A 24670-nucleotide genomic window follows, 5' to 3' on the forward strand; every position below is an offset into this window, starting at 1 on the left:
CAAAGGATAGTCAACTTGCATGTACAAATCTATTGTGAACACGTGTTCTCATTCCTCTTAAGTAAAAACTTAAGAACAGGACTGTTGGTTCTTAACAGCACTACAAGAAATTTCTATATTGTTTTCCAAAATGGTTTCATCATTTTACATTCACATTACCAGTATTAGACAGTTCTAACTGGTTCACACCTAAGCTGACATTTGTTCTTTTAAAACTTTTAACTTCATCTCCCTAGTGAGTGCATAATTTAATCTTGTTATTGTACTGATTAGTATTTTTCTCATTCTAGTGTTGCACACCTTTCCTTGTTCTATACTGGCTATTTATCATCTTCTTGTGTCTATTTTTTAATTAGGTTGTCTATTAATGAGCTGTAAGAATTCTTTATATACTCTAGTCATAGGATATAGGCATTATAAATATGGTCTGTTTAAGGACTACTTTTCATTTTCTTAATGATGTCATTTAAAGCTCTAAATTTTGATGGAATCTCATTTATCAATTCTTTTCTTTTGTACATCATGGTTTTATATCCTAGGAAATTCTTGTCTACCCTAAATTCATAAACATTTCCCCTTGTAATATCTTCTTAAAGTTATAGTTTTAGTCTTTCATATTTAGGTTCATAGATCCTTTCAAGTTATTTTTATGTTTGGAAATAAAGGTTGAAGTTAATTTTTTATATACGGATACCAGGTGTTCTACTGCCATTTGCTGAAAACACTATCTTTTCCTCAGCTCTTGAATTGAGTTTACATTCTATAAAATGTTAATGTTAAATAATCTTTCAAAACTCAGCGGACCATATGTGTGCAGTTCTATTTCTAGATTCTCTGTTTTAGTCCAATGATCTATGTATCTTTCCTTACACCAACACTGCCTTGATTACTGTAGCTTTAGAGGAAGTCTTAAAATTAGATACTAAATGTCTTCCAACACTGGTTTTTTTCCTCTTTTTCTTTTTACTTTTCTAGGTCCTTTGTAATCATACAAAACTTTTAAATTTCAATAGCCAATTCTTCATTTATAGCAAGTATACATAGACCTGAATTTTTATATATACCTTGTGTTTTCTAATCCTGCTAAATTCAAATACAAGTTCTAGGGGCTCCTAGAGATTTCTTAGTATTTTCTCTCTAGATGATCATTTCATTTACAAATGCAGTTTACTTCTACCTTGCCAATCCTATCCTAAATGTATCATTTTATTGCCAGACTATCTTGGTTTAGGCCTATGTTTCAAAGTTTAATGGACAGATGAAGAGTAGGCATATATGCCCCTGATCCCTACCTTAGGGAGAAAGCATATCTTCTCCATTCATATTAGGCATTTTTGCTGGAAGTATGGAGTACATGTCTTTGATCTGTTGAGAAGGTTCTGTTCTACTTCTAGTCTCCTGATAGCTTTTACCATGAACAGCTGTAGAATTTAGTCCAATACTTTTTCTCCAACTAGTGACAGGATCATATTGGCTTTTTCCTTTCCTCTGTTAAAATGATGACTTTTGGGGGTGGATCTTCCAATGCTGAACCAACATTCCCATCCCTATAACAAAACCACTTTCTACATACTGCCAAATCTGACTTCTAATAGTTTGTTTTGTTAAACAAATTTCTACCTATGTTCATACTTTTTTCTTCGATTAACTCTATCCAGTTTTAGTATTAGCACAATGTTGATTTCTAAAATGAGGGAAGAAGTGTTCCTTCTTTTTTATGCTTTAAATGTTTGATATAATTATTCAGTTAAAATGTATATGAGCCTGTTGTTGTCATATAGGTAGGTTTTCAAGCTAGAAATATACTTTCTTTAGTAAGTGCTATTCAAATTTTATATTTCCTCCAGTTAGTTTCATTAATTTGACTTCCAAGGTACTTCTTAGAAGTTGTCAAATTTATTTCAAAAAATATTTTTGTAATATGCCTTCTATATCCTTTTAAATTCTGTAAAATCTGTGGTAATGTCTCCTAGATCTTGATATTGTAACTTTAAAAATGTATAATTGATATTGTATAATAAGAAGAAAAGGTTTAAAGGAGCAGAGGAAGTGGGAGGGGTAGGGGAAAGGAAAGAAGGGAAAAGAAAAAATATGAGAAAAGGAAAAAAAATGGAAACAAAATCTTTGCAAATTGGGAAGGGTGGAGGGGGTGAAGGGAGGGCAGGGGAAGGGGAAAAAGATAATACCCAAGATACTCATGTAAAGGTACAAGATCCCAATAATGAATGTAACTGTATTTTATACCTAAAATGGACCAATAAACTTAATGGGAAAAAAAAGAAAATTTCTGCATCCAAATGAATGTCGTATTCGTCTTAAGAAACTGCAGTTATACCTTAATGAATGACAGTGGGTTAACTATTAATCAAGATCCCTTTTGGCCACCATCCCACACTCCTAGGGCAGAGAAGCTGAGCCGGTCCCAGGACCCAGAAGGAAGCTCCCCCGCCGCCATCCCACACTGCTAGGGCAGAGAAGGTGAGCCACGAGGGTGCCAAAACCATCCCCTGCCCCCTCCTTGGAAATGAGAAAACACATAAACAAGCCTCAAAAATGGACTACTGGATCACCTACAGCAACCCCAAAGGGAGACAAGATGAAACAATCTGATCCTCAACCACCTGGACTCTCTGAACTGGCAACAAAAGAGGATCTGGGAAAAATGAAATCAGAAATAATTACTCAGATAACAGCAAAGATTGTGCTCATGGTGCAAGACATGATTAATAAATCTAGAGAGGACACAGATAAAAAAATAGAGGATCTGAGGAACATGATGGAATCCCAACATAGGAAACAAATGCAATCCATAAAACAGATGCAAACAGATTTCCAAGAGATTAAAAACTCCATCAAAAGTCTTCACAGCAGAATGAACCAATGTGAGGATAGAATTTCAGATTTAGAAGAATAAGATTGCAATTAGTGAGGAGGAAAAGAAAAATCGCTTTAAAATTGTAAGGGAACACGAGAAATCAATCCAGCAGCTGCTAGATGATGCAAAGAAGAATAACTTAAGACTGGTTGGAGGCAATGAAGAAAGAAGAGAGAGTGCAGATGATGTAAAAAAAACTGTTCACAGAAGTGATGGCAGAAAACTTCCCAAGGAGGGGAAAAGAACTTGACATACAGATAAGTGAGGCATATAGGACTCCAGCTAGCATTGATCAAAAAAAAATCTACAAATAGACATATAATAGTTAGGATTCCAGAAATCCAACAGAAGAACAAAATTCTACAAGCAGTGAGAGAAAAGAAACAAATCACATACAAAGGAAAGCCCATCAGAATCACAGCAGACTTCTCAATGCAAACCCTCAAGGCAAGAAGAACTTGGAGTGACGTATTTCAAGCCCTAAAGGAAAACAGCCTCCAACCCAGATTGATGTACCCTGAAAAACTATCTTTCAAAATTGTTGGAGAAATAAGATACTTTCATGACAAAGAGCACCTCAGGAACTTCATGAATACCAAACTGGCACTCCAAAAAATTTTAGACAATACCCTAGGAAAAGACAATGAGGATCGCAACCCCAGGAAACCCAGCAGAATGAATCCATTGGGTGTGACAAATTAAACGCAAAGGGGGAGAATCCAACAAAAAGAAAAAGTCATGACAAGCCTTTGAAAACTTTTAACTTCATCTCCCTAATGAGTGTATAATTCAATCTTGTTATTGTACTGATTAGTATTTTTCTGATTCTAGAGTTGCACGCCTTTCCTTGTGCTATACTGGCTATTTATCATCTTCTTATGTCTACTTTTTAATTGGGTTGTCTATTAATGAGCTGTAAGAGTTCTTTATATATTCTGGTCATAGGTTACATGCATTGTAAATATAGTCTGTTTAAGGACTACTTTTCATTTTAATGATGTCATTTAAAGTTCTAAATTTTGATGGAATCTCATTTATCAATTGTTTTCTTTTATACATCATGTTTTTTGTATCCTAGGTAGTTCTTGCCTACCCTAAATTCATAAACATTTTCCCTTATACTTTCTTCTTAAAGTTTTATACTTTTAGGCTTTCATATTTAGGTTCATAGATCCTTTCAAGTTATTTTTATGTATGGAAATAAAGAGTTGAGGTTAATTTTTTATGTACGGATGCCAGGTGTTCTAGTGCCATTTGCTGAAAACACTATCTTTTCCTTGGCTCTTGAATTGAGTTTATATTCTATAAAGTGCTAATGTTAAATAATCTTTCAAAACTCAGTGGACCATATGTATGTGGTTCTATTTCTAGATTCTCTGTTTTATTACAATGATCTATATATCTTTCCTTATACCAACACTGCCTTAATTACTGTGGCTTTAGAAGAAGTCTTAAAATTAGATACTAAATGTCTTCCAACACTGTTTTTTTTTCCTCTTTTTCTTTTTACTTTTCTAGGTCCTTTGTACTCCTACATAACTTTTAAATTTCAATATCCAATTCTTCACTTATAGCAAGTATACATAGACCTGAATTTTTATATAAACCTTGTGTTTTCCAATCCTGCTAAATTCAAATACAAGTTCTAGGGGCTCCTAGAGATTTCGTAGTTTTTTCTCTGTAGATGATCATTTTATCTACATATAAAGATTTTGCTTCTACCCTGCCAATCCTATCCTAATTGTGTCATTTTATTGCCAGACTATTTTGGTGCAGCCTAGGTTTCAAAGTTTAATGGACAGATGAAGATGTCCTTGTTCCCCACCTTCAGGAGAAACCATTGTATCTTCTCCATTAATATCAGGCGTTCTCACTGGAAGTATGGAGTACATGTCTTTAATCTGTTGAGAAGGTTCTGTTCTACTTCTAGTCTCCTGATAGCTTTTACCATGAACAGCTGTAGAATTTAGTCCAATACTTTTTCTCCAACTAGTGACAGGATCATATTGGCTTTTTCCTTTCCTCTGTTAAAATGATGACTTTTGGGGGTGGATCTTCCAATGCTGAACCAACATTCCCATCCCTATAACAAAACCACTTTCTACATACTGCCAGATCTGACTTCTAATAGTTTGTTTTGTTAAACAAATTTCTATCTATGTTCATACTTTTTTCTTCTATTATCTTTATCCAGTTTTAGGATTAGCACAATGTTGATTTTCTAAAATGAGGGGAGAAGTGTTCCTTCTTTTTTCTGCTTTAATTATTTGATATAATTTATCAGTCAAAATGTATATGAGCCTGCTGTTGTCATATAGGTAGGTTTTCAAGCTAGGAATATACTTTCTTTAATAGGTGTTATTCAAATTTTATATTTCCTCCAGTTAGTTTCATTAATTTGTCTTCCAAGGTACTTCTTAGAAGTTGTCAAATTTATTTCAAAAAATATTTTTATAGTATGCTTTCTATATCCTTTTAAATTCTGTAAAATCTGTGGTAATGTCTCCTAGATCTTGATATTGTAATTTCAAAAATGTACAATTGATATTGTGTAATAGGAAGAAAAGATCTAAAGGAGCAGGGGAAGTGGGAGAGATAGGGGAAAGGAAAGAAGGGAAAAGAAAAAATATGAGAAGAGAAAAATAATGGAAGCAAAGTCTTTGCAAATTGGGAAGGGTGGAGGGGGTGAAGGGAGGGCAGGGGAAGGGGAAAAAGATAAGAACCAAGATACTCATGTAAAGGTACAAGATCCCAATGATGAATGTAACTGTACTTTATACCTAAAATGTACCAATAAACTTAATGGGAAAAATAAATAAAATAAAGGCATAGAAGTCTTTGAAAAAAAATAAAATTTATATATCAAAAAAATGTATAATTGATATTGTGTAATAGGAAGAAAGTTCTAAAGGAGCAGGGGAAGTGGGAGGGGTAGGGGAAAGGAAAAAAGGGAAAAGAAAAAATATGAGAAAAGGAAAAAAATGGAAACAAAATCTTTGTAAATAGGGAAGAGTGGAGGGGGTAAAGGGAGGGCAGGTGAATGGGGAAAAAAATAAGAACCAAGATACTCATGTAATGGTACAGGATCCCAGTGATGAATGTAACTGTATTTTATACCTAAAATGTACCAATAAACTTAATGGGGAAAAAAAAACCCTTTTTCTGGATGTATATGTAAATTTTAAAAATCTTTTGGCAAGTCTATGTTCTTCAGAGTCAATCTGCTTTTGAAGAAAAGCCTTCCTTATTAGCATCTAATCGTGGAGAATGTGTGTTTAAAGTGGAAACTATTATCTTACGTCCAAAATAAGGTATACCATAAAGTTTTCTTGTGGGATGCATGTGTGAGACCTGTGAAACTATGCACCTTTTTGACACTGAAGAAATGATGCTTACCCATTAAAAAAAATTAACATCATCTTCGTAAATCACTGATTTTTTTCTCTCTCTCTTTACTGATTGTAGGAAACTATACAACAATGGCTTTACTTCAGTCCAAGGACATGCTTTCAATGGAACAAAGCTGGATGCTGTGTAAGTCCAGGGTAGCCATGGAAACTGTTACCCTCCCCACACACTTTCCAATGAGTTAGAGTATATGTTCTCACCTGTCTTCTTGGTATGGATGGGGAGCATCATTAGTGTTGATTTCAGTCAGTTTTTAAAGTACATAATAATAGGGGAAGTTATGAAAGAGTCTATAGAGTAGCATGAATTCTTTATTTTATTTTATTTTATTGGTACATTTTAGGTATACAATATAATGACATTCATCACTGGAAATTTGCACCTTTACATAATCTCTCTTGGATCTTATTTTTCTCCCTTCCCCTCCCCTCCCTTCAACCCCTCCATCCCTCCCTATTTACAAAGACTTTGTTTCCATTTTTTCATTTTCTCATATTAATTCCATTCTCATCTTTCTTTTCCCCTACCCCTCCCACATCCACTTCCTTTTTGCCCCTTTTCTTCCTATTTCACATTATCTATTATATCTTTTAGTCCTTATTTACACTTTCAGTTTCTCACACTAGAGAAACTATTTGGTATTTACATGTGTGTCCTATTTATTTCACTTAAAAATATTGCCTCAGTGTGCATTGAGTCAGCAATAAATGTCTCTAATTTCTCATTTTTTTATGGCTAAGTAGTACTCCATTTTCTTTAAAAAACACATTTTCTTTGTCCAGTCCCCAGTTGATGGGCAATTGGGCTGCTTCCCAGTTTTAGCTATTACAAATTGTGTGCATTAGCTGTTACATGGGTGCACATATATCACTGTGGTATGATTCTTTTAATTCTTTGGGGAAGATCCCCAGGAGTGGAATAATGGGGTCAAATGGGACTTCCAGTCCTAGTTCTTTGAGGTATCTCCATACTGGTTTCCACAGTGGTTGCACCAGTCTACACTCCCACCAGCAGTGGAGCAGGGTTCCTCTTCCCCCACAGCCTGGCCAGCATTTGTTATTGAGTGGTGGTATGGTGGCCCAGAAACCTCCTCCTCTGCACTGGGAGTGGTTATATGGCCAAATAGCATGAATTCTTATGCATCAAATTTACTTACAGAATTATTGAGACCTTCTTTCCATCTTAACTTTATTATACTAATTCATCTCACACAATCCTTCATTTATTTCTTACCATAATTATCAAACACCTACAATATGCTAGGAACTGTGCTATTCACCTGCAATGCAAAGAAAAACAAAAGCAATGTGCTTGCTGCCCACAATGAACATAAGATTCTCGTAGAGCCAACTGAAGGGCAGCAATATCAAAGATCAAAGGCCATCATGGAGAAATGTAAACCCAATTCAAAATATGTGTCAGATAATAACCAAATGCTAAATATCAAAGAACCCTGGCCTCCTTGCTTAGAGATATAAGCATGATTTTCTCTGGACTTATCTCATGGGTTTTTAATTATTAGCATTTAACTTTAATATTACATGGATCTCACCAAATATTTTCCTCTTTGATTCAACTGTTCATAGAAAGCCATGAACCTTAGGGAAATGGTCTTCCTAATTCAAAATTTTTATGAATGGAGTATAGGAACCTCCTAAGGTAAGATACTTTGTAGTTACTTAAAGTGTACAGATTTCAGAAGACTATCATGGTGTTCTAGGCATTCCAGAACATCAAGAGGTTAACACTGAGGCATCAGAGAACCACATTAACAAGGGTAGGGGTAGGGATATTAAAGAAACTCTCAATTAGGGAGACCAGAGTTGAGAATGCAGCTCCTGAATTCACCGTATCCTGCTGATTCTTGCTTGAACCAAAACTGCTTTTCTAGAAGCTGGATGAGTAAAAAGATCCAAAATGTTGAATAGATGGCAATTCATTCTTCAAATTTTCACAAGCAAAGGATTTTAAATCACCACTAAGATAATGAGCTATGCTTCAAATTATTTGCTTCCCTACCTTGCCATATTTAGTTATTGGAAAGTATGGTCCTCAAACATTCTCAGTTATTTCTTATGTACAGAGATTTAGAGTATACAACACAGATAAACTTCTAGGGATACACAGAAGTGATCTTAAATATTGGCCAGAAATTGGAATTACCTGAGGAGTTTTGAAAGCACTCCTGGCCAGGTTTTGCCACCAGATATTCTGGATGTAGCCAGGGCAATGAAGATTTTAAAATCTTTCCAGGTGAGTCCAAGGTGCCATGGAGCCAGAGGAACCACTTCTGTGGAATATGTTATCAATCATCTTGTCAAATTTTCACATTTTACATAAGAAAAGAATAAAGTCCAAAGAGGACACATGATTTTTTTACTGTGGCTTTTGAAATCTAAGGGAACATTCTTATGAATGAACCAATGGTGCATTTTAGATCCCTTTGTTCAGCATTATTTTCCCTGCCCTCTGCTGTAATTCATCACTGCTGACTTCCCAGGCACCACCAAAGCATAGACACCCAGCTTCTCCAGCCATTTCTGCTTGTTTTTTAGCCCTGGAGAATATGTAGACTCCTTAGCTCAGTCCACCAAAAGTATGAAATACTAAAGTTAAAATATCTGGCACCCACAAAGAATTTCATGAAGGAGAAAGAAGTCAACCCAAAACTCCAGAACACAGACAGCAGGAGATTTAGACAACCATCACACCAAGAAACAGCGTCATTGGTCCGTGAGAATCTGACTCTGTCAGTGCAGCAAGGACAGCCACCCAATGAGCTTCCAACTGAAGGTGAGGTGGGACAACTTGATGAAAAGTCTGGAATAGTAAATGTAATCAAATTTAAAGAATTGAGTTTGAAGTTGGGCCATGTATATTGATCATTTGCTTCAAAACATCTTACTCCTGATCACCATTGGTTTCCTGGTCATTTTTAGAGAACTCTGCAAATAATTCAAGGGATTTTTCAAGAGAGTTCTTCTATAATCAGGAGACTCTGCTGTGCTCAATGGATCTCAGCTTACACCTAACAGCCTGTTGTTTCATAGTTTTGGCCATAAAGCCAGCTACAGAATACCAAAAGGGTTTAGAAACATTTCCTATTGAAGAGATGGAAAAACTAACAAGGGAATAACCATCTCAGTCCCAGCTCCTCCCTAGACTTCATGATAGAAGAAAAAATTTGGGGAGAGGAAGAACTTTCCAAATTATGTTCCTTGAATTCTCTTTCCATGGTAAGTTAATGAGTGTTACTTTAAAGAAGCAACTCATGATCTTATAAAGGTGGAAAAAGTAAATGGGTGGGCATTTTAGGTCTTTTAATAGAACAATCTGAATTCAGAATCCAAAAGAGGGCTATGCAGTATGCAGAGCTTCCCAGGTAGCTCTTAGTTTCACTCACATCACTTTTGCCATGATGTTACACAAAACACTTTTAGGGGGACTATTACTTCTAGGAGAAAGAAAAAAGAGATGTTTTCTGGTCTCAATACAGAATGTTCTACCTCTGGTCACCAAAATGTGAGGGAATTTTTTTCTTCATCAACAACCAAATTCTGCAGCAGACATTAACAGGATATTCTATTAATTTATTTCAATTCTAACACTGTCTACCTAAAGATAGTGTCAGACCCTGCAGATTAAGTGATCCCACAGACTGCCCCCACTTCAGATGCCATTCACAAGCTCCTGCTTATGACCTGTGTTCTGTCCAACCAGCAACACACTGGGGGTTCCAACTATTTTCCATTCAACTAATTTGCTAGATCAGCTCACATAACTTTGGAACACGCTTTATTTATGCTAAAGGATATTGAAAGGACTGGCCAGGTAATGATGTGTAAGGCAAAGCACATGAGAAGTACAGAACTTCCATGCATTCTCTGGGCATGCTGCTCTCCAGGAACCTCCATGCATTCTGCTATCTGGAAGCTCAGTAGAACCATGTACTCTGGGGGTGGGTATGGTTCATTACATAGGCATGGCTGCTTACATCATTGACCACTGGTGACCAGCTCAACTTTCAGCCCCTCTTTTCTCTTCCAGAGGTTGGGGTGGGGGGATGGAGCTAAAAGTCCTGAGCCTCTAATAGTGCCATGGTCTTTCTGGTGACCAGTCCCTGTCCTGAAGCCAATCACCAGTCAGCTCATTAGCATGCAAAAGACACTGTTATCAATTAGAAGATTTCACAGGTTTTAGGAGCTGTATGCCACAAAGCAGGGATCAAGACCCATGTCACACTACTGAAGAAGTATCTCCCTGCACCATCTTGTTGGGAGGCAGGTAAATTTAACAAGGTGTGTTCTAGAGGCAGCCTGCAGAGAGAAGTCTAACTAGTGAAGGTTTCAGATTATCTGATAGTCTTCTGAAATTAAGCCTAGGAAGAGAGTATGAAGAGGGATTCTGTCTTCCCACTGGATTTCTCCTCAGATCCTATTTTGAGCTCTGTAACAGGGTTGGCTGGGGGATTGACAAGGAATTTTAATTCCCTGGTGCCTTTATTTACAGTCTGTTTTAGCCACTGAAACTATCCCTCAAAACACAAGAAAGAAATCAGTGTACCATTTTCAAAATTCTCGACCTTTTATGTTAAATATTAAAATTTCTTGGAAGAGGCGAACAAATGGGACAAACATTTCTCAGTTAACAATCCTTTGTTTCCTGATTTTTAAAAGTCCAGATTAGAGGTTAGCAATCTTTCTGCAAAGGGCCCAGAGAGCAAATACTTTGGGCTTTGTGGACTAAATGGGCTCAGGTGCACCTACTTAAGTTTACCATTGTAATATAAAAGTGGCAGTAGTCAATACAGAAACAAATTAATGTGGCTGTGGTTCAATAAAACCTTATTTACAAAAGCTAGTGAAAGGCAGTGTTTGACTGCAGAGTCATAGTTTACAGACCCTTTGGTCTAGGTGAAGGTATTCAGTGAAGATGTTATGCCATCTGTCTCTCAACTTTTAACAGTAAAAGTTAAAAGGCAACCATGAGATAAGAAGTATCTGAGGCTGGAGGGGAAGCTCAGTGTTAAAGTAGTTGCCTAACATGTGCACTGGCTTCAATCTCCAGTACCACACACAAAAAATTATCTGGATAAAAATATCTCAGGGTTAGGAAGTTCAGACCCAGTCATAACAGAAAACAAAGATCTCTTTTTTCAATCAGTATTGTGAATCCAACTGGAAGCTCTGCTTCTGTTATAAAACAGTGTTCCATCTAATCATGATTCTGCCTTAAGTTTCTGATTCCTGGTTGACAGGAACTTGTTCTTTCCTAGATTTAACCACATCAATAAAAAATATCCTGTAAATCAATATGTAATCAAGCTGATGGTCATTATAAGGAGCACTACAACTGAAGGAAGACAAGGACTCAGTCGTATGTAAAGGAGCTAGAGGTCAAGTTTCCATAGTAATAATGAAATAGTATTCACTTTGTGTTTTGAACATAGGGCTGCTACTTCCGGTTTTAATGCTTTTTGTGATTTCAACCTGAAGTAAACCCATTAATGTCTATAGGGCTCAAGGATGGTACGAAGAAACTCAGCAATTTGGTGTTTTATCCAGAAGTGTTCAGATATTTGTAGGTTTTTCTGGACATGGAGGTATACACTTGTAATCTCACCTAGTCAGAAGGCTAAGACAAGAAGATTACATATTAAAGCCAGCCTGGGCAATTTAGCAAGACTCTGTTCCAAAATAATATATATGTAGATTATAATTTAATTTGATGTGTCATCTGAAAAAGTAATCATTACCCATTATCTACATCATGCCAATTTGCTGAAATTAGCAGATTTGACCTCATTTCCACCCATATTTTAGTGTAACTGAGTAATACTATTACAGCCAAGTTGGACAAATTCCATGCTACATACAAGCACTGATACCTCAGCAGCAATGGAAAAATTAAAAATTTGTGAAAACCATGAGGTGTATAAAAGTCCAGTGTCCTGTGATTTCATATGGAGCCAGGCACATTGTCATCACTCAGATATGAAATTAATAATAATACAAGCATCCTTGCTCAACAGAAGTTGAACTCCACTTAGTTACAAATTAAGCCACATATTCTTGGGAACTTCTTTTTCATCCTCTCTCTCTCTCTGTCTATCCACATGGAGTTATCTTGCTTTTCACTAAATCTCTGGGTCTCTTTGTATTTTTATTGTCTAACTCCACCAGGAATATATATATATATATATATATATATATGCCATTTTGATGTGTTAAGAACTTAAGAAGATACTAATTGTTATGAACAAAAAATCAACACAAATTAACATGCTAATTAGCATCACACATTACTGATTAGAGGTGAATCACTACATCTTGGAGCACTGAAAAAAGATGACAATATAGAAGATCATAGCATTAAGCAGGCTATTATTTCTCATGGGGTAAGTATTTGAACAGCTTGTAGGATATTCTCCAAGGCTGGCCTTCTCCTCTGCCTATTTCAATCTTGAGCACTTTCTCACCTGTTATGTTCATAAACAGGTGTACTGATATCTGTAACCAAATGGATTCCCATGGAGTAACCCAGCATCTCTTCAGATCCATGTGAGAGCTGGGAATTGGATCCCTATAATTTTCAATAACCAGAAATATGGGGGAAAACAACAGTTCCTGACAGACATGTTCCCTTGTCAGTCTCACAACATAACCAGATGCCAACCCAACTTTGCTCTTAAAGGATAATGGAGCTACAGTCTGACATGCCATCTTGGAGCTGAAATATATCCTTAAACTCCTCAGAGAACAACTTCTCAGCAGCAACAGCAAGTTTCCTTGACCCAATATCACACACCTCTCTTTTACATTGATCACTTCCTTGTAAACAAGCATGGAGCGTGTCTCTATCTTTGAGTTGCCCAGCAACTAAACTTTCATTTATTCATTCAGCAGTCTATTGAATGGCTGCTATGTGCTAAGAGTTCTACAGAGACTATACACACACGAGTGTGTGCACCCTCGCAGATGCACACACACACAGAATACACACTGACTGAGTTTTTCAGTTGAATATTTTTCCCCAGCTCATTCCTGACCACTTGCATTCTCCTGACTATAATGTTCTTCCCTTATTATGAGATGCACAATCTTAACTCAAAACATGGCTTGTTTAACCCTTGAGTGGAAAATCCACCATCTCTTTTCTAGGAAGAACTTTATCACTTTGAACAGGTTCTCAAAAAGGCATAACCCCTCAAACAATGAAGATGCATTGAACACACATCTATATAGCAGGATCCACCTTACTTTTAAAGGAAATGTCAGTTCTTTTCACATAAGTTCTTCCCACTATTTACATTTAAAAATCTTGACTTTCAAGAAATCTTTCCTTTCACATTTTAATGCAAGTTTTCTTGCACTCTTTTAAGTTCATTTGTGTTCATCTCCTTGCAACAAATAGTTTAAATTCTCATCCCTCTATAAAATAACTGTCTAGAGTAGGTTTTCATCAGGATTTGTGATTGATTTATCCAAGCAGGTTCACAGAATATGTGCTCCCAAAGACTAAGGATAGGTCATGGTCAAGGAATCAGTTTAACTAAACTGACATTCCCAGAAAGCGTTGTCATAATGGACCTGATGAAAGCACTTTCTTCCTGGATGTTAAAGTTTCTGCATCTATATTTCCTCACCCAAATTCCAGCTTCAAATGGAAGGTGAATGCCAAGTCAAAAGGTAAATGAAGCAGCCCTGAAAACTGCAAAGGGCAGAGTGATTTCATTTTTAAGCACCTAATTATCTCTAGGACAACTGTGCTGGTTTTCGAGAACACAGCCTCCTGCAAGGTCAGTCCACCTCTGTTCAAGTTGGCTGCGCCTTCTCTTCCTCCTCCTCTCCCCTCCTGGACTCTGGCTGGCTCTCCCAGTTTGAAATCTTCTGCAGTGTTTCTGGTAAACTGCAAGGCTTATCAACCAGTCTCCTTATCCTCAAGGGTGTATTAAATATCAAATGAAAACACTGAAGAATTGGACTAGAAATTAATCTAGTTCTATAATAATTTCTAATGACTAGAGCAAGCTGATTTTCACTTGCAGGAGTTGGAGATGACAAGGAAGAACCGAGATGAATTCACCAGCTCTGTACTTGATTCTCAAGAATTTGGAAACAGAATGATCTGCAAGCTGCATATTCCAAAGAAAACAAAAAAAGCTGCAAGGCTATGTGGCCCTTATGCTGAGCTTAGTCATCTTTTTCACAAAATTGTGCTGTAAAAGATTTTCTCCCCAGTTATTGTCTCCAAAATGGCTCTTGAGAATTTCAGCTATTAAAGATCATCATGAACATAATGAGTTGAAGGAAGCTAACTATGGGGAGTATGACTGGAGTCTTTTATGACAGCAATCCATTAGGAAAGCAGAGTGTATGATTTGGAATCTTAGTGACTCTTTGAACTTATATAAGATTGACTATCTCTATGTTAGACTTTAACAATGCCTTGTGCTATAGTTTGGATCTGGAATGTGCCCCAAAGGCCCATGTGTTAAAGCTTGGTGCTCTTGGAGGTAGGATCTAATACAACAAGGAAGTCAGGTCATTGGATGTTCGTCCTTGAAGAGGATATTGGGATTCCATGCACTTCTTACTCTCTTGGCTTCCCAGTCATGATGAGGTAAGCAGCATCTCCTGCTAGTATGAGCTCCTGCCATAATATACTGCCTCACCACAAGTCCAAAAGCAATGGAACCTGATGATCATGGATGAAAACCTAAACTGTGAGGGAAAATAAACCTTTACTCTTTCTAAGCTGATTATCTGAACTGTTTTGTTACAATAACAAAAGCGAATTAATGCATCCCGGAAGCTGAGTGTCTAGCCACTACCTGAAGAGGCCCTGTCTGGACCATTCTCTTAAAAACGAGTTGCTTCAGTCATCACTGCCATTAAGAACGTCAATGTTGGCCAAACAGCCACACCATGCGCTAAGTTATTAAAGCCATCATATGTATCATCCTCAGAGCTTGACATTGCCCACCTCACTATTTCAGAGGAAAGATGTATTGATTTATATATTTGCTCATTCACAATTTCCATTCATGAAATAGTGATAGAGGCACTGAACTTGGCACTGGGTATGCAGCAATGAAAAAGAACTTTCATTCTGGTTGGGAAGACAGTAAATAAGAAAAAAAGAACAATTACAGATTTTGACAATTCCATTAAAGAAATAAAGATCATATGGAAAGAAAATGGTAATGGCTCTTTTAGATTAAGTACTTGTCAATCTCTATTTAACAAAATTTTTTAAAATTTTAAAATGTATACCAGTTTGTAAGATCTCAGTACTTGTCATGTGCAGTCCCAGTATTTGTCATTTGATTCGTCCTTCATAATGCCCATAAGGGGAAGATCTCTCTAGCATCGGTGGTTGATAAAATTCTTATTACTCCCACTCCTGCAGAAAATCCATACTGGATACAATTAACCAGGGGAATGCTCCTCTATGAGGGCCCTGGAAAGTCCTCATGTCACATTTATTAACCATCATTGGTAAGAATATTCTATCCTAAGCTAGGTATGGTGGCACACATCTGTAATGGCAGCATCCAGGAGGCTGAAGTGGGAGGATAGCAGGTTTGAACCCAGCCAGTGCAGTTTGGTAAGTCTTGTCTCAAAATTTTTAAAAAATGATAATAAAAGGCCTGGCAATGTAGCTCAGTGTGAAGACCCCAGGTCCATTCCCCAGTACTAGGAGAGGGAGAGGGAGAGAAGGAGAGAGAAATGGAGAGAGAGGAAGAAAAAGAGGAAGAAAAGGAGAGAGAAAGAGGAGAAGGAGGGAGGGAGGTAAGAAAAAAGGAAAAAAGAAAGAAAGAATGAATGAATTTCCATTTCGAAGGTCAAACTCCCTCAGTTGTGAAGTATGATCAAAATATGCAGTGAATGTTTAATTTTTTTTTTTTTTGTACCAGGGATCGAGCTTGGGACCTTGAGCTTGTGAGGCAGGCAGTGGAACCACTGAGCTAAATCCCTGGCCCCTGAATGTTTAAATTTTTAAAAAATTATTACAGTAAAAGGCACATTCATCCCCCTCAAAATATTCTCCCTTGCTTTGAACACATGTATTCCATCATTCTTGCCACTTTCTGAAGCACCTCTGGAAGTCTTTACAAAGTGAGACAAAAAAATATAGTGAATGGCTAGGACTAGAGGTCCCATTTGACCCAGCTATTCCCCTGCTGGGTATCTTCCCAAAAGAATTAAAAGAATCATACCACAGCAATATATGTGTACCCATGTTCACAGTGGCACAGTGTGTAATAGCTAAAGCTTGGAAGCAGCCCAAGTGCCCATCAACTGGAGACTGGATAAAGAAGATGTGGGGTTTTAAAAATATATATAAAATGGAGTACTACTCAGCCATAAAGAAGGAAAAACTAGAGACATTTATAGCTAAATGGATGCACATTGAGGCCATACTCTTTTTTTAATCAATTCACTTATATTATTTATTTATTTATTTATTTATTTATTTATTTATTTATTCTTGGTACCAGGGATCAAACTCAGGACCTTGCACTTTCGAGGCAGGTGGCGGCGCCACTGAGCTAAATCCCCGGCCCAAGGCCATACTCTTAAGTGAAATAAATAGGACACACACGTGTAAATACCGAATAGTTTCTCTGGTGTGAGAAACTGAAAGTGTAAATAAGGATCAAAATGTATAACAGATAATGTGAAATAGGAAGAAAAGGCTCAAAGGGGAAGGAGAAGTGGGAGGGGTAGGGGAAAGGAAAGAAGGTAAAGGAATAAATATGAGAAAAGGAAGAAATGGAAACAAAGTCTTTGTAAATATAGAGGGGTGGAGGGGTTGAAGGGAGGGCAGGGGAATGGGGGAAAAAATAAGAACCAAGATATATCATATAAAGATACAAATTCCCAAAGTTGAATGTCATCATACTGTATACCTAAAATGTACCAATAAACTTAATGAAAAAAATATAGAGTATGTGACTGCCAGGTGCCATTCAACAGAAAGACAGACTCATAAAAATATTACAGTATAAAACTGAAATTTAAATGGATCAAAGATCTAAATATTGAAACAGAAACACTAAATCTACTGGAAGATAGAATAAGTAGAACTCTTGAAGACATAGATGTAAGCAAAGATTTTATGAACAAAATCCCAATTGCACAGAAAATATCAGAGAATCAACAACTGGGATCTCATCTTATTAAAAAGCTTTTCAACAGCAAAAGAAGCCACCAACAGAATGAACAGACGACCCACAGAATGGGGAAAAAATTTCACCTGCTGTTCCTCAGACAAAGGGCTAACATCTAGAATATATATAGAACCCAAAAAAATCAGATCCCTCAAATTTAAAGACCCAATCCAAAAATGGGCATCTGAAATGAACAGACACTTCTCAGACAAAAAAGTACAAATGCAAATAAACATATGAAAAATGTTCGCCATCACTGTTCATTCAAGAGACGCAAATTAAAACAACACTGACATTTCATCTCACTCCAGAAAAAATGGCTATCACCAGAAATCAACTAATAACAAATGCTGGGGGAGGGAGGCCTATGGAGAAAAAGGAACCCTTCTCCACTGTTAGTTGGAGTGTAGACTGGTGCAACCACTGTGGAAATCAGTGTGGAGATTCCTCAAAAAACTAAAACTAGAGGTTCCATTTGACCCAGCTATTCCCCTTCTTGGTATCTTCCCAAAAGAATTAAAAGCATCATACCATAGCAATATATGCACTCCCATCCTTATGGTGGCACAGTTTGTGATAGCTCAATCTTGGAAATAACCCAAATCTCCATCAACCAATGAATGGATAAAGATGTGGGTTTTTATACAATAGAGTACTACTTTGCCACAGAGAAGGATAAATTTGAGACATTTCTAGGTAAATAGATGGATCTTGAGACCATATTCTTAAGTGAAATAAATTGGCACACATGTTCATATATCACATGGTTTCTCTGGTGTGAGAAACTGAAAATGTAAATAAGGACCAAAATGTCTAATAGATATTGTGAAATGGGAAGAAAATGTTCAACTGGGAAGGAAAAGTATGGAACAGGGAGAGGGAAAGGAAGAAAGGGAAAAGAAAAAGAAGAGAACAGAACGAAAAAGTGGAAACAAACCTTTTGTAAATAAGGAGGGGGGAAGGGGTTAAAGGGAGCAGAGGGAAATGGGAAAAAAGAATCAAGATACATCATGTACAGGTACAAACTCATATGATGAACATTATTGTGTATATCTAAAATGTACCAATAAAATTAATTTTTAAAATATTGCACTTTATCTTTGACCACTTTATTCACCAGCTATGGCACTGTTTGACTTCTGGTTCTTTCCCAAAGTTACGATGACCATGAAAGATAAGTATTTAAAATCAATTCAGGGCATTAAAGCAGCCACAAAAGCGCAACTAAAGACATTGACAAAAAGGACTTCCAGAACTGCTTCAGAAAGTGGCAAGAATGATGGGATAAGTGTGTTCAAAACAAGAGGGAGTTGCTGGGGATTTAGCTCAGTGGTTCCACTGCCTGCTTTGAAAGCACAAGGTCCCGAGTTCTATCCCTGGAACCAAAAAAAAAAAAAACAAGAGGGAGTGTTTTGAGGGGAATTAATGGTAATGTCTCTTTTACCATAATAAATTTATTAAAATTTAAACATTCACAGTATTTTCATTTACATTAGATACTACCATGAAAGCATTATCTGTATCTAAGCAGATCACCTTAGGATCTCTGTTGTTTTCATTTTGCATCAGCTCATGGTGCTTAACTTACTAGATATGCTGTGAGCTTTTTGTTGTTGTTTTGTGGTGCTGTGGATCCAACCCAGGACCATGCACATACAGGCTCTACCACTAAGCCACATCCTCAACTTGTGAATTATCTTTAATATGTAATTTGGAATCATCTGTAACAAATATGTATGCATTTTATTTATTTTTAGATAATTTTGTTCTCTTGAAAAACTGAGGGGGATGCCAGTTTCAAAATCCTTGAAAGTTTTTATCCACTTATATGAAATTTTGTTCCCAAACTACTTTGTAACTTAAATTGCTTCAAACTATAAAACTCTCAAATGCCTAGTGTTTTCAAAATGGAAGGGCGCACGGTAATGGAGGAAAAAAATAAAAACCAAGATATATCATGTACAGGTATAAACACCCAGTGATAAATGTAAATGTATTGTATACCTAAAATGTACCAATAAAAGAATTTAAGGAAAAAAAAGAAAGAAAGAAGTTCAATGTACCCATCAAATTCTTTCCACTGAAGGTATACACTATAATTTTTTTTTGCCTGAACACTTCTTATTACCAAGAATAGTGTTATCAGATACAATACAGGCCATTCAACTTAATTTGAATCATAAATAAAAACCAGATAACTCTTTGATATGCAAATGTTTCAAAAATTGCATGGGGAATAGTTATACTAAAAAATAATACATTCAAATTATACAAGTTATAAATTTAACTGGCATCCTGTATTTTTATTTGCTAAATCAGGCAACCCTGCTCAAAGATATGAATCTTTCTATTCTTTTTTTTTTTTTTTTTTGATACTGGGGATCAAACTCAGGTCCTTGCGCTTGTGCAGCAGGTGGCAAAACCACTGAGCTAAATCCCCAGGCCTAAAGATATGAATCTTTGATAGTCCTTGTCATCATCCACCACCTTTACTTCCATTCCATTTCTGATTTAAACCTTGTCTTCAAACAAATGGGAATATTGATCAATACTGAGAAACAAAAAGTTAAACCAGTTGGTATTGAAGAGGATTGAAAACACAATCCACTGGCGAGAAAAATAAGAAATTTAGACAACTTTGATGATAAGAAATTTAGACAATCTTGATGAAATTGAGATATACATACTAAAAACATGTTCATTTTGAGATATCTGCCATAATTGTGTATACATCTTGCACAACTAGAACATAGAATGTTTTGAGTGCTTAAGCTAGAAAAAAAAAGTATCTTCTAAATTCTTAAAAGCCAGTTAATAGCTAGGGAGACCATGTTTTTATTTTGATTTCATATTTGTACTAATTTGATATGATCTTAAACTCACCTTACTCATTCTCTTTTCCTTCTCTCACTGTCTGTTTAGTTACCTAAACAAGAATAAATACCTGACAGTTATTGACAAAGACGCATTTGGAGGAGTATACAGTGGACCAACCCTACTGTGAGTAAGACATAAAAAGGGGTATTTTAGTGTGTTTTTTTATTTACATTTTTTTGGAATAGAAGAGGAACAAAGCAGAGAATCTGATGGTCAAAGGTAGAGAAAGAATGCTCTTGTTTTAGGTAAAACCTTCTGTTAATACTTTCTGCCTGGCTGTTCAAACTACTTCTTGGAAAAACATTCTTGTTCTTTGAGACTCAAAGGGCTCCAAGCCCTAGCAGGTCCTCCTGATGCCTGGTCAGGCAGCTGCATTGACATGGATGTTCGTGGAGGTTTCTGTGTATGGAGCAGTAACTGTTGGCAAAATTCTGACATACTCAAATAGGTAAAAGGCACTCTAGTCTTTGCAGAGAAAATATACATACCTGAGTACTGAACAATGCCTGGAGAATATAAGTGAAAGCTTGATTCATATTGGGAAGAAAATGAGACATATGCACTTTTTAAAACAGTTGAAAACATTTGTGATATCAGTGATCAAGTTTCATCAATTGTTTCTCTCCAGCCTTTTTTTTTCCCCTCTGTACCAAGGGCTGAACCCAGGGTCTGTACATGGAATTATATTCCCAGCCCCTTTTGTTTTTAATTTGAGACAGGATCTCACTAAGATGCCCAGACTGGGCTCAAACTTGCAATCCTCCTGCCTCAGCCTCCCAGAGTGCTGGGGTTACAGGTGTGCACCATCACATCTGGTCCCTCCAGCCTCTTTATTAGGACTGCCATCTTCTCCATCCTCTTGATTTTGCCCTAGTTTAGAATCTGTCGTTGAGCTTCTAGCTTAGTCCCTGCCAAAGTGTACACAGTACCTGGATGCACAAGACCATTCTTTAGGGGCAAAAAGAAATTATATTTATGTTCTTAAATAACAACAAATTAAGATGTAGGGCCGGGGATTTAGCTCAGTGGTTCTGCCGCCTGCTGCACAAGCGCAAGGACCTGAGTTCAATCCCTGGTATCAAAAAAAAAAAAAATTAAGATGTTGTATGCAGATGACCGTAGGCCCTCAGGTGTCAGGTAGGGAATAGATGCATCCCTGGAGAAGAGTGGATGATCCACAGTCCTAAGGTCTTGACACCTTCACTGTTTCACATTTAACACCTTTGTCTCACCTTTAGATTAAAATTGCTGTACCAGGTCTGGGAATTTAGTTCAGTGGCACCACGCCTGCCTCGCAAGCACAGGGTCCTGAGTTGGATCCTCGGTACCAAAAAAAAAAAATTGCTGTACCAGGTGGGGAGTCACTGGTAACTCATAACTTGTGTTAATGTGTCAATTTTTTCTGTGCTAAGACTCTGTCATTATTTCTTTTGAATCTAGAAATCATTTTTCTGTTGTTTTGTTTTGGTGCTGGGGATCGAACTCAGGATCTTGTACTTGCGAGGCAGGCCTGGTGCCAGTGAGCTAACTCCCGGCCTCTTTATCTGTATTTTCAAGGTAAAGGTGATAGTTCAACAATGAATAAGGGAAGTTATTGCTTTTCTAAAGAAATTAATACTGGAGAAACCTTTGAGACACAGGTATTTGGAAACATTCATATGTTATGTGATTTTCCTGTTATTAATAGTGAATGCCAGGACCAGGGATTTAGCTCAGTGGTTCCACAGCCCGCCTTATAAGTGTAAGGTCCCAAGTTCGATCTCTGGTACCAAAAAAAAAAAATGGTGAATCTCATAAAAATTCTTTTTCAAAAATCAGATATAGAACTTCACTTTTTAAATCCTTCAAATTAAGTTTGTCTGTGCTGGGCCGGGGATTTAGCTCAGTGGTTCTGCCACCTGCCTCTCAAGCGCAAGGTCTCGAGTTCAATCCCTGGTACCAAAAAAATAAGTTTGTATGTGCTGAATGGTATCCCCCAACACACATTCCCCATCGAATTAAAATGTTGAAGCCTATGGTTAGGGTAGAATATCAAGTTGATTGACTTTGGGATCCACTACAAGGACTGGTGGAGCACACTTTCAAGTGGGTCGTGTTGGCATGGGCTTTTGGTGTGTGTCTGGCCCCTTTCCTCTTTGACTCTGGCACTGTTCCACAGCTCTGCTTTGTGGCTGCCATGAACTAAGCAGCTTTGCTCCTCAAAACACTTCTACAATAATGTCTTTATCTTGGAGCCAGCCAATAATGGACTGAAACCATATGCAAATGAAACATCTCCTCTGAAATTGTGGGTGTTGGGTAGTGTGTCTCAGGGACCAGAAAGCTAGTGCCAGAGAAGTAGGGTTGTTGGTATGATTGTTACTAACCCAGTGTATGGCAACCTCAAGGATACAAAAGTGTCAGCCTTTCACTTGAGAGGAGCATTCTTGGAATCCCCTGATCAAGAAGAACCTTGTAGAAAACTGGTTCCCTGTGATTCATTTCACCATGCTTAGCAATCCAAGCACTCCAAGGCTGCTGCAACCATGGTCTGAGGGTATCAAGCTATTGCTTCTGCTGGGAGCAGACCTTGGCATTGGCCATGTGATGCTGGTTTTATCAGCATGCGCAATGCAAGAGTTATGGGGTCAGGGAGACTTCCACCAAGATTTCAAAAGAAGGCTTGTGAAGCCAAGCAATGAGCCCCCAAGGGCAGTTTATGAAAGGGTGGGAATGAACCCAAAGTTGCAGTGGAGACCCAGGAAGTTGGAGATGTACAGAAACATGGAATGTCTGCCAAGGAAAGCTGTAAGGCATGAAGGGAGCCAGCCAAGAGATAGACTGTGTGGGCTCCAATCAATAACAGCATAGGGGTGGGACTGATCAAGCCCCCTGGGAACTTACATCTCACCTTTGTACACCCCAAAGGCCAGATATAGGAGGTACATGATTTAATGTTTGTCCTGCTGGGTTTCAGTCTAGCTTTGATCCAATTCTTTTCTATCCCCCTATTCTTCCCTTTTAGAATGGGAATGTTTGCCTTGTGCCATTGTACCTTGGGATTGTGTAATTTACTTTCTATTTTTACAGAGATTCATAACTAGGAATTTGCCTTGAGTCTCAGAAGATACTTGGACTTTTGAAAAATGCTGGAACTCTTGAGAGTTTGGGGAAGGGGTTATTGCATTTCTGGCTGTACTTGAGATAGTTATAGTATGTTAGGCAGAATTATGAACTTGCTATTGTCTTTACTTAGAGATTAAGTATGGTTTAAGGAGATGTATTTTGGTAGCAAGTTGACAAGGGTTGGGATGTGGTGGTAAGGGTGGAGTTTCAATATCCTTGGCTTTAGGATCCAACCCAGGAGACTGGTAGAGCACACTTCCAAGTAAATCTGGGTGGGTCATAGAGGCATGACATAGTGATTTATGTGTTTGTTCCTCACCCCTTCCATTCTGGCACTGTTCCACTGCTCTGCTTTTCTACTATCATGAACTAAGCAGTTTTGCTCTTTCACCAGCCTTCTGCCATGAGGTTTCTGCCTTGGAGCCAGCTGATTGAGTGTTGAAAACATGAGCAAATTAAACCTCTCCTCCTTTACATTGAGGGTGTTTGATATTGTATCTCAGTAATCAGAAAGCTGACTAATATAATGTCTTAATGTCTAGTATCTTAGAATGTGGCTCTATTTGGAGATAAAGTCTTTAAAGAGGTAATTCAATTAAAGTAAGGCTGATAGGCTGTACTCCAATCCAATCTTAATAAAAAAGGAAAAGAAAAGGACATTAGAACATACAGAGAGATACTAGGCAGGCAGAAAAATGCACAGAAGAAAATCCATGTGAGGAGAAGGCAGCCATATGCAAACCAAGGAGAGAGGCTTCAGGAGAAACCAAATTTATTAATGCCTTTATCTAGGAATTGCAGCATCCAGAATATATTTTTTTTTGCTTAAAATGCCCAATCTATAGAAGTTTTTACGATAAACATTATGGTTTATAGCTAGATATCTCCCAAGAGCCTCATGTGCTCCTAGAATGATTGGATTACAGGGGCTAATAGCTGATTTGCTATTAAGAGATGAGGTCTAGTCAGGAAAGGCAAGTCACTGAGGCCTGGAAGAGCTTATCTCCCTCCCTGGTTCCTCCCTTAGTCTGTCCCTGATTCCTATTTGTCACATTGTGAGCAGCTTTTTGCAGCTCTCCTCCACCATGCCCTTCTGCCATGCCACCCTGCATTGGAGCCAACCAACTATGGACTGAAACCTTAACAAACTGGGAGCCAAATTCAACCTCTTTTCTTAAATTATGGGTGTCAGGTATTGTGTCCAAGCAACAAAGAAAATAGCCAAGACA

At 37.4% G+C, this 24670-nt stretch overlaps 1 protein-coding gene across 3 annotated transcripts in view; it reads left to right on the plus strand.

Moving 5' to 3' along the window:
- Positions 1 to 24670, plus strand: part of Tshr (thyroid stimulating hormone receptor) — a 158271-nt gene that overhangs the window by 100402 nt on the left and 33199 nt on the right. For all 3 annotated transcript variants that reach the window (XM_087195441.1, XM_087195442.1, XM_087195443.1), the window contains 2 exons: positions 6341 to 6409; positions 20382 to 20459. In XM_087195441.1, coding sequence (XP_087051567.1) covers positions 6341 to 6409; positions 20382 to 20459 — 147 coding nt within the window. The remainder of the gene's footprint in view (positions 1 to 6340; positions 6410 to 20381; positions 20460 to 24670) is intronic.

The sequence above is a fragment of the Heterocephalus glaber genome, unplaced genomic scaffold, assembly GCF_053883595.1.
Source record: "Heterocephalus glaber isolate CG9 unplaced genomic scaffold, H.glaber_assembly_v1.0 deba00001608, whole genome shotgun sequence".
Lineage (NCBI taxonomy): Eukaryota > Metazoa > Chordata > Mammalia > Rodentia > Bathyergidae > Heterocephalus > Heterocephalus glaber.